Below are 10,575 nucleotides of genomic sequence, written 5' to 3'. Positions count from 1 at the left end.
AACATGTCCTGTGTGTCTAGATAGTATATTAGGTGTCAACATGTCCTGTATGTCTAGATAGTATATTAGGTGTCAACATGTCCTGTATGTCTAGATAGTATATTAGGTTTCAACATGTCCTGTATGTCTAGATAGTATATTAGGTTTCAACATGTCCTGTGTGTCTAGATAGTATATTAGGTTAACATGTCCTGTATGTCTAGATAGTTAGTATATTAGGTGTCAACATGTCCTGTATGTCTAGATAGTATATTAGGTGTCAACATGTCCTGTGTGTCTAGATAGTATATTAGGTGTCAACATGTCCTGTATGTCTAGATAGTATATTAGGTGTCAACATGTCCTGTATGTCTAGATAGTATATTAGGTGTCAACATGTCCTGTATGTCTAGATAGTATATTAGGTTTCAACATGTCCTGTATGCCTAGATAGTATATTAGGTGTCAACATGTCCTGTATGTCTAGATAGTATATTAGGTTTCAACATGTCCTGTATGTCTAGATAGTATATTAGGTTTCAACATGTCCTGTGTGTCTAGATAGTATATTAGGTTAACATGTCCTGTATGTCTAGATAGTTAGTATATTAGGTGTCAACATGTCCTGTATGTCTAGATAGTATATTAGGTTTCAACATGTCTAGATAGTATATTAGGTTTCAACATGTCCTGTATGTCTAGATAGTATATTAGGTTAACATGTCCTGTATGTCTAGATAGTTAGTATATTAGGTGTCAACATGTCCTGTATGTCTAGATAGTATATTAGGTTTCAACATGTCCTGTGTGCCTAGATAGTATATTAGGTGTCAACATGTCCTGTATGTCTAGATAGTATATTAGGTTTCAACATGTCCTGTATGTCTAGATAGTATATTAGGTTTCAACATGTCCTGTGTGTCTAGATAGTATATTAGGTTAACATGTCCTGTATGTCTAGATAGTTAGTATATTAGGTGTCAACATGTCCTGTATGTCTAGATAGTATATTAGGTGTCAACATGTCCTGTATGTCTAGATAGTATATTAGGTGTCAACATGTCCTGTATGTCTAGATAGTATATTAGGTGTCAACATGTCCTGTGTGTCTAGATAGTATATTAGGTGTCAACATGTCCTGTATGTCTAGATAGTATATTAGGTGTCAACATGTCCTGTGTGTCTAGATAGTATATTAGGTGTCAACATGTCCTGTATGTCTAGATAGTATATTAGGTGTCAACATGTCCTGTATGTCTAGATAGTATATTAGGTGTCAACATGTCCTGTATGTCTAGATAGTATATTAGGTGTCAACATGTCCTGTATGTCTAGATAGTATATTAGGTTTCAACATGTCCTGTATGTCTAGATAGTATATTAGGTGTCAACATGTCCTGTATGTCTAGATAGTATATTAGGTTTCAACATGTCCTGTATGTCTAGATAGTATATTAGGTTTCAACATGTCCTGTGTGTCTAGATAGTATATTAGGTGTCAACATGTCCTGTATGTCTAGATAGTATATTAGGTGTCAACATGTCCTGTGTGTCTAGATAGTATATTAGGTGTCAACATGTCCTGTGTGTCTAGATAGTATATTAGGTGTCAACATGTCCTGTATGTCTAGATAGTATATTAGGTGTCAACATGTCCTGTGTGTCTAGATAGTATATTAGGTGTCAACATGTCCTGTATGTCTAGATAGTATATTAGGTGTCAACATGTCCTGTATGTCTAGATAGTATATTAGGTTTCAACATGTCCTGTATGTCTAGATAGTATATTAGGTGTCAACATGTCCTGTATGTCTAGATAGTATATTAGGTGTCAACATGTCCTGTATGTCTAGATAGTATATTAGGTTTCAACATGTCCTGTGTGTCTAGATAGTATATTAGGTGTCAACATGTCCTGTATGTCTAGATAGTTAGTATATTAGGTGTCAACATGTCCTGTATGTCTAGATAGTATATTAGGTGTCAACATGTCCTGTATGTCTAGATAGTATATTAGGTGTCAACATGTCCTGTATGTCTAGATAGTTAGTATATTAGGTGTCAACATGTCCTGTATGTCTAGATAGTATGTTAGGTTTCAACATGTCCTGTATGTCTAGATAGTATATTAGGTTTCAACATGTCCTGTGTGTCTAGATAGTATATTAGGTGTCAACATGTCCTGTATGTCTAGATAGTTAGTATATTAGGTGTCAACATGTCCTGTATGTCTAGATAGTATATTAGGTGTCAACATGTCCTGTATGTCTAGATAGTATATTAGGTGTCAACATGTCCTGTATGTCTAGATAGTATATTAGGTGTCAACATGTCCTGTATGTCTAGATAGTATATTAGGTGTCAACATGTCCTGTATGTCTAGATAGTATGTTAGGTTTCAACATGTCCTGTATGTCTAGATAGTATATTAGGTGTCAACATGTCCTGTATGTCTAGATAGTTAGTATATTAGGTGTCAACATGTCCTGTATGTCTAGATAGTATATTAGGTGTCAACATGTCCTGTGTGTCTAGATAGTTAGTATATTAGGTGTCAACATGTCCTGTATGTCTAGATAGTTAGTATATTAGGTGTCAACATGTCCTGTATGTCTAGATAGTATATTAGGTGTCAACATGTCCTGTATGTCTAGATAGTATATTAGGTTTCAACATGTCCTGTATGTCTAGATAGTATATTAGGTGTCAACATGTCCTGTATGTCTAGATAGTATATTAGGTGTCAACATGTCCTGTGTGTCTAGATAGTATATTAGGTGTCAACATGTCCTGTATGTCTAGATAGTATATTAGGTGTCAACATGTCCTGTATGTCTAGATAGTATATTAGGTGTCAACATGTCCTGTATGTCTAGATAGTATGTTAGGTTTCAACATGTCCTGTATGTCTAGATAGTATATTAGGTGTCAACATGTCCTGTATGTCTAGATAGTATGTTAGGTTTCAACATGTCCTGTATGTCTAGATAGTATATTAGGTGTCAACATGTCCTGTATGTCTAGATAGTATATTAGGTGTCAACATGTCCTGTATGTCTAGATAGTATATTAGGTGTCAACATGTCCTGTGTGTCTAGATAGTTAGTATATTAGGTGTCAACATGTCCTGTATGTCTAGATAGTTAGTATATTAGGTGTCAACATGTCCTGTATGTCTAGATAGTATATTAGGTGTCAACATGTCCTGTATGTCTAGATAGTATATTAGGTGTCAACATGTCCTGTATGTCTAGATAGTATATTAGGTTTCAACATGTCCTGTGTGTCTAGATAGTATATTAGGTTTCAACATGTCCTGTATGTCTAGATAGTATATTAGGTTTCAACATGTCCTGTATGTCTAGATAGTATATTAGGTGTCAACATGTCCTGTGTGTCTAGATAGTATATTAGGTGTCAACATGTCCTGTATGTCTAGATAGTATATTAGGTTTCAACATGTCCTGTGTGTCTAGATAGTATATTAGGTTTCAACATGTCCTGTGTGTCTAGATAGTATGTTAGGTTTCAACATGTCCTGTGTGTCTAGATAGTATATTAGGTGTCAACATGTCCTGTATGTCTAGATAGTATATTAGGTGTCAACATGTCCTGTATGTCTAGATAGTATATTAGGTGTCAACATGTCCTGTATGTCTAGATAGTATATTAGGTTTCAACATGTCCTGTATGTCTAGATAGTATATTAGGTTTCAACATGTCCTGTGTGTCTAGATAGTATATTAGGTTAACATGTCCTGTATGTCTAGATAGTTAGTATATTAGGTGTCAACATGTCCTGTGTGTCTAGATAGTATATTAGGTGTCAACATGTCCTGTGTGTCTAGATAGTATATTAGGTTAACATGTCCTGTATGTCTAGATAGTTAGTATATTAGGTGTCAACATGTCCTGTATGTCTAGATAGTATATTAGGTGTCAACATGTCCTGTGTGTCTAGATAGTATATTAGGTGTCAACATGTCCTGTATGTCTAGATAGTATATTAGGTGTCAACATGTCCTGTATGTCTAGATAGTATATTAGGTTTCAACATGTCCTGTATGTCTAGATAGTATATTAGGTGTCAACATGTCCTGTATGTTTAGATAGTATATTAGGTGTCAACATGTCCTGTATGTCTAGATAGTATATTAGGTGTCAACATGTCCTGTGTGTCTAGATAGTATATTAGGTGTCAACATGTCCTGTATGTCTAGATAGTATATTAGGTGTCAACATGTCCTGTATGTCTAGATAGTATATTAGGTTAACATGTCCTGTATGCCTAGATAGTATATTAGGTGTCAACATGTCCTGTATGCCTCTTGTAAACATTGAGCTAGGAGGCATGCCAGGTCATCTGGAGAGAGAAGGAAATGCATTGCTTCACCATCAGGGGGGGGGGGGGGGGGTCCCCCAAACCCGGTAACGGGCCCAAAACAACCACGTTTTTAAACCCAAAATAAAATGGAAGGAATTTTGCGTGCTGAGAGAGTTTTAGCTGAGTGGGCAAAATGACGTTGAGCGAAATTTCTGACCCCTCAACTCCGTCCACATCCTCGGACACACACTTCTATCCTCCACCACACACACACACACACTTCTATCCTCACCACACACACGTCTCCACCCCATTACACCGTACCTGTAGACAGGTGTAGACGGCGTTGGCCAGGTAGACGGTCTGGGCGGTCTCCTGCGGCGAGGGCAGGTCCAGGTCGTGTGGGAGGAGCTGACACTGCCCCAGCAGCTGGACCAATGAGGTGATATTACCGCTCATGGAACACAGCTCCTCCAGGAACCAGGCCCCGTCACGAGACGTCAACTCTACCAGCTGCCCCCCTGCCGCCGCTGCCGCTCCTTCCATCACCAGGTTACGCCTGAGGGGGACCAGACACACAGTTACACCCCCTTCCATCACCAGGTTACGCCTGAGGGGGACCAGACACACAGTTACACCCCCTTCCATCACCAGGTTACGCCTGAGGGGGACCACACACAGTTACACCCCCTTCTACCCCCCCACCAGACACACGGTTACACCCCCTTCTACCCCCCACCACCAGACACACAGTTACACCCCCTTCCATCACCAGGTTACGCCTGAGGGGGACCACACACACAGTTACACCCCCTACTACCCCCCACCACACACACAGTTACACCCCCTACTACCCCCCACCACACACACAGTTACACCCCCTTCTACCCCCCCCACCAGACACACAGTTACACCCCCTTCCATCACCAGGTTACGCCTGAGGGGGACCACACACACAGTTACACCCCCTACTACCCCCCACCACACACACAGTTACACCCCCTTCTACCCCCCCCACCAGACACACAGTTACACCCCCTTCCATTACCAGGTTACGCCTGAGGGGGACCAGACACACAGTTACACCCCCTTCCATCACCAGGTTACGCCTGAGGGGGACCACACACACAGTTACACCCCCTTCCATCACCAGGTTACGCCTGAGGGGGACCACACACACAGTTACACCCCCTTCTACCCCCCCACCAGACACACAGTTACACCCCCTTCTACCCCCCCACCAGACACACAGTTACACCCCCTTCTACCCCCCCACCAGACACACAGTTACACCCCCTTCTACCCCCCACCAGACACACAGTTACACCCCCTTCTACCCCCCCACCAGACACACAGTTACACCCCCTTCTACCCCCCCACCAGACACACAGTTACACCCCCTTCTACCCCCCTACCAGACACAGTTACACCCCTTTCTACCCCCCCACCAGACACACAGTTACACCCCCACCAGACACACAGTTACACCCCCTTCCATCACCAGGTTACGCCTGAGTGGGACCAGACACACAGTTACACCCCCTTCTACCCCCCCACCACACACAGTTACACCCCCTTCTACCCCCCACACCACACACACAGTTACACCCCCTTCTACCCCCCCACCAGACACACAGTTACACCCCCTTCTACCCCCCACCACACACAGTTACACCCCCTTCTACCCCCCCCACCAGACACACAGTTACACCCCCCTCTACCCCCCACCACACACAGTTACACCCCCTTCTACCCCCCCACCAGACACAGTTACACCCCCCTCTACCCCCCCCCACCAGACACAGTTACACCCCCCTCTACCCCCCACCACACACAGTTACACCCCCCTCTACCCCCCCCCACCAGACACAGTTACACCCCCTTCTACCCCCCCACCAGACACACAGTTACACCCCCCTCTACCCCCCCCACCAGACACACAGTTACACCCCCTTCTACCCCCCCACCAGACACACAGTTACACCCCCCTCTACCCCCCCCCCCACCAGACACACAGGTACACCCCCCTCTACCCCCCCCCCCACCACAAGACATCAGGAACACTAGTTGCTCCCTCAACCACCAGGTTAGTCTCGTTATCCACACACACACACGTCTATCCCCAGCACACACACACACCCACACACACGTTTATCCCCAGCACGCACACAGCCAGCCAGACACACCCACCCACCCACCCACGTCTATCCCCAGCACACAGCCAGCCAGACAGACCTGGTGAGGGTGCAGAGGGCTGATGAGATGATGGTGGCCAGGCTGAGAGAGCCCTGCTCTGGGTTCTCTAGGAGGAACACACTGATGCAACGCTCAATCTCCTGCAGCTGTTCTTCACACGCGTGGATCGTGGCTCCCTCGGCCTTGACACGCTCCGCCTGGCGCAGGACACGCGTGTTGGTCTCTGACGCCTGGTGCTGCAGGGCCAGCTCAACACTGGACAGGAACTGGCACGACGCAAGGGGATGCTGGGGGGCAAACTGGACCTCATACCTGGAGGGAGGGACGTTTGGAGAGGAAGGTAGAGCACAGATTGATAAAATAACTGTCCATTTAATGAAAATAATAAAATATTAGAGTAGCGAGAGAGACAGAGAGAGAGAGAGAGAGACACAGACAGAAAGAGAGACAGAGAGAGACAGAAAGAGAGAGAGAGACAGAAAGAGAGACAGAAAGAGAGACAGAAAGAGAGAGAGAGAGAGAGAGAGAGAGAGAGAGAGACAGAAAGAGAGACAGAAAGAGAGAGAGAGAGAGAGAGAGAGAGAGAGAGAGAGAGAGAGAGAGAGAGAGAGAGAGAGAGAGAGAAAAGACAGATGTGTAATGTGTAATGTTTACTGTTAATTGTATTGTTTATTTCACTTTTGTATATTATCTACCTCACTTGCTTTGGCAATGTTAACACGTTTCCCATGCCAATAAAGCCCTTGAATTGAATTGAGAGAGAGAGAGAGAGCGAGAGAGAGAGAGCGAGACAGAGAGAGAGTCAGAGAGAGACAGAGACAGAGAGACAGAGAGAGAGAGAGAGAGAGAGAGAGAGAGAGAGAGAGAGAGAGAGCGAGAGAGGGAGAGAGGGAGACAGAGACAGAGAGAGAGACAGAGACAGAGAGAGACAGAAACAGAGAGATAGAGAGTCAGAGAGAGACAGAGAGACAGACAGAGAGAGAGACAGAGAAAATGAGGAATGAGAAGGATAGATGGCAAGAAAGAGAGGAGAGGAGAAAGCCAGCATGTGTCCACTCCAACTCACTGTCTGGAGATCTGCTGGCAGTGGTCAACAGTCATGTCACAGAGCAGCTCTTCCAGCCACTGTTTCCAGAGGTGGGCCCTGTGGCGCAGCAGCACGGCCCGCGGGTACAGCAGGGCCACAGTGGCATAGCTGTGCAGCTGCTCCAGACAGCCTCGCAGGGCCCCACGGCGCTGCTGCAGCAGGGAGCCCAACTCAGCCTCCAGGCCCTCGCACTGGCTGATTAGGTGGGCCTGGCCGGCGTTCTGCAGGAAGGCTGTGGCCGGGACGTAGCTGGGAGGGCCTGGGGGAGGGAGGAAGAGATAGAAGGTTAATCAATCAGGTCTATATGACTGCTGATGTCCTGCAGTAGACTGGCCAGCTGGAACCAGACACAGAACCCCCTCTCCCACCTCTACAGACACTAACCCAGGTCTATATGACTGCTGATGTCCTGCAGTAGACTGGCCAGCTGGAACCAGACACAGAATCCACTCTCCCACCTCTACAGACACTAACCCAGGTCTATATGACTGCTGATGTCCTGCAGTAGACTGGCCAGCTGGAACCAGACACAGAACCCCCTCTCCCACCTCTACAGACACTAACCCAGGTCTATATGACTGCTGATGTCCTGCAGTAGACTGGCCAGCTGGAACCAGACACAGAACCCCCTCTCCCACCTCTACAGACACTAACCCAGGTCTATATGACTGCTGATGTCCTGCAGTAGACTGGCCAGCTGGAACCAGACACAGAACCCCCTCTCCCACCTCTACAGACACTAACCCAGGTCTATATGACTGCTGATGTCCTGCAGTAGACTGGCCAGCTGGAACCAGACACAGAACCCCCTCTCCCACCTCTACAGACACTAACCCAGGTCTATGTGACTGCTGATGTCCTGCAGTAGACTGGCCAGCTGTGTGGCCTCCAGGCTGCTGATGTCCTGCAGTAGACTGGCCAGCTGGAACCAGACACAGAACCCCCTCTCCCACCTCTACAGACACTAACCCAGGTCTATATGACTGCTGATGTCCTGCAGTAGACTGGCCAGTTGGAACCAGACACAGAACCCCCTCTCCCACCTCTACAGACACTAACCCAGGTCTATGTGACTGCTGATGTCCTGCAGTAGACTGGCCAGCTGTGTGGCCTCCAGGCTGCTGATGTCCTGCAGTAGACTGGCCAGCTGGAACCAGACACAGAACCCCCTCTCCCACCTCTACAGACACTAACCCAGGTCTATATGACTGCTGATGTCCTGCAGTAGACTGGCCAGCTGTGTGGCCTCCAGGCTGCTGAAGGCTGCTTGGTACTGGGACATCCACTGGTCCAGGTCACCCTGCTTCCCCTGGATCAACTCCTGGACCGTACGCTGACGAGATGCTAGCTGGGTGTGCTCAGAGTACCTGGTGGGGGGGGAGAGGGGAGGGAGAGGGGAGAAAAATCACATACAGAGCTCTACATAAGCTCTGTTCCAAGTGTGTTTCAGGGTGAGTATGAGGTGGTCTGGGGTTAGAGGTCAGGGGTTACATAACTGTGTTCCAGGGTGAGTATGAGGTGGTCTGGGGTTAGAGGTCAGGGGTTACATAACTGTGTTCCAGGGTGAGTATGAGGTGGTCTGGGGTTAGAGGTCAGGGGTTACATAACTGTGTTCCAGGGTGAGTATGCGGTGGTCTGGGGTTAGAGGTCAGGGGTTACATAACTGTGTTCCAGGGTGAGTATGAGGTGGTCTGGGGTTAGAGGTCAGGGGTTACATAACTGTGTTCCAGGGTGAGTATGAGCTGGTCTGGGGTTAGAGGTCAGGAGTGTAACAGACCTGTGTTCCAGGGTGAGTATGAGGTGGTCTGAGCAGCTCTCAGCCCCCTCCAGGAAGCTCATCTCCTCCAGGATCTTGGTGGTCATCTTGTCCCCCTGAGAGAGCAGCTTCTGCAGGGTGAGGTACTCCTCCACTGCCCCCTCCACCTGGGGCAGGACCCCCAACATCTCCTCACGGTTCTTAAACCAGTTCACCTGGAGGGAGGGGGAGGAAGGGAGGGGGTGAGGTAGTGAAGGAGGGAGGTAGTGAAGGAGGGAGGTAGTGAAGGAGGAAGAAGTGAAGGGGGGAGGAAGTGAAGGGGGGAGGAAGTGAAGGGGGGAGGAAGTGAAGGAGGGAGAAAGGGAGGGGGTGAGGTAGTGAAGGAAGGGGTGAGGTAGTGAAGGAAGGAGAAAGGGAGGGGGTGAGGTAGTGAAGGAGGGAGAAAGGGAGGGGGTGAGGTAGTGAAGGAGGGAGAAAGGGAGGGGGTGAGGTAGTGAAGGAAGGGGTAAGGTAGTGAAGGAGGGAAGAAGTGAAGGGATGAGGTAGTGAAGGAGGAAGGGAGGGGGTGAGGTAGTGAAGGAGGAAGAAAGGGAGGGGGTGAGGTAGTGAAGGAGGGGGTGAGGTAGTGAAGGAGGGGGTGAGGTAGTGAAGGAGGGAGAAAGGGAGGGGGTGAGGTAGTGAAGGAGGGAGAAAGGGAGGGGGTGAGGTAGTGAAGGAGGGAGAAAGGGAGGGGGTGAGGTAGTGAAGGAAGGGGTAAGGTAGTGAAGGAGGGAGAAAGGGAGGGGGTGAGAAAGGGAGGGGGTGAGGTAGTGAAGGGAGAAAGGGGGGGGTGAAGGAGGGAGAAAGGAAGGGGGTGAGGTAGTGAAGGAGGGAGAAAGGGAGGGGGTGAGGTAGTGAAGGAGGGAGAAAAGGAGGGGGTGAGGTAGTGAAGGGAGAAAGGGAGAAAGGGGGGGGTGAAGGAGGGAGAAAGGAAGGGGGTGAGGTAGTGAAGGAGGGAGAAAGGAAGGGGGTGAGGTAGTGAAGGAGGGAGAAAGGAAGGGGGTGAGGTAGTGAAGGAGGGAGAAAGTAAGGGGGTGAGGTAGTGAAGGAGGGAGAAAGGGAGGGGGTAAGGTAGTGAAGGAGGGGGTGAGGTAGTGAAGGAGGGAGAAAGGGAGGGGGTGAGGTAGTGAAGGAGGCAGAAAGGGAGTGGGTGAGATAGTGAAGGAAGGGGTGAGGTAGTGAAGGAGGGAGAAA

General features: G+C 47.7%; 1 protein-coding gene across 4 annotated transcripts in view; it reads right to left on the bottom strand.

The window, feature by feature from the left end:
- LOC110487146 (serine/threonine-protein kinase SMG1) overlaps positions 1–10,575 on the bottom strand; it is a 164,399-nt gene that overhangs the window by 45,524 nt on the left and 108,300 nt on the right. For all 4 annotated transcript variants that reach the window (XM_036942081.1, XM_036942078.1, XM_036942080.1 and 1 more), the window contains 5 exons: positions 9,364–9,557; positions 8,781–8,953; positions 7,566–7,845; positions 6,539–6,811; positions 4,628–4,862 (listed from right to left, as the gene is read on the bottom strand). In XM_036942081.1, the coding sequence (XP_036797976.1) occupies positions 4,628–4,862; positions 6,539–6,811; positions 7,566–7,845; positions 8,781–8,953; positions 9,364–9,557 (1,155 nt within the window). The remainder of the gene's footprint in view (positions 1–4,627; positions 4,863–6,538; positions 6,812–7,565; positions 7,846–8,780; positions 8,954–9,363; positions 9,558–10,575) is intronic.

The sequence above is a fragment of the Oncorhynchus mykiss genome, chromosome 13 (assembly GCF_013265735.2).
Source record: "Oncorhynchus mykiss isolate Arlee chromosome 13, USDA_OmykA_1.1, whole genome shotgun sequence".
NCBI lineage: Eukaryota > Metazoa > Chordata > Actinopteri > Salmoniformes > Salmonidae > Oncorhynchus > Oncorhynchus mykiss.
The sequence above is the reverse complement of the archived record's forward strand: the minus strand, read 5'-3'. Positions and strand labels throughout refer to the sequence as shown.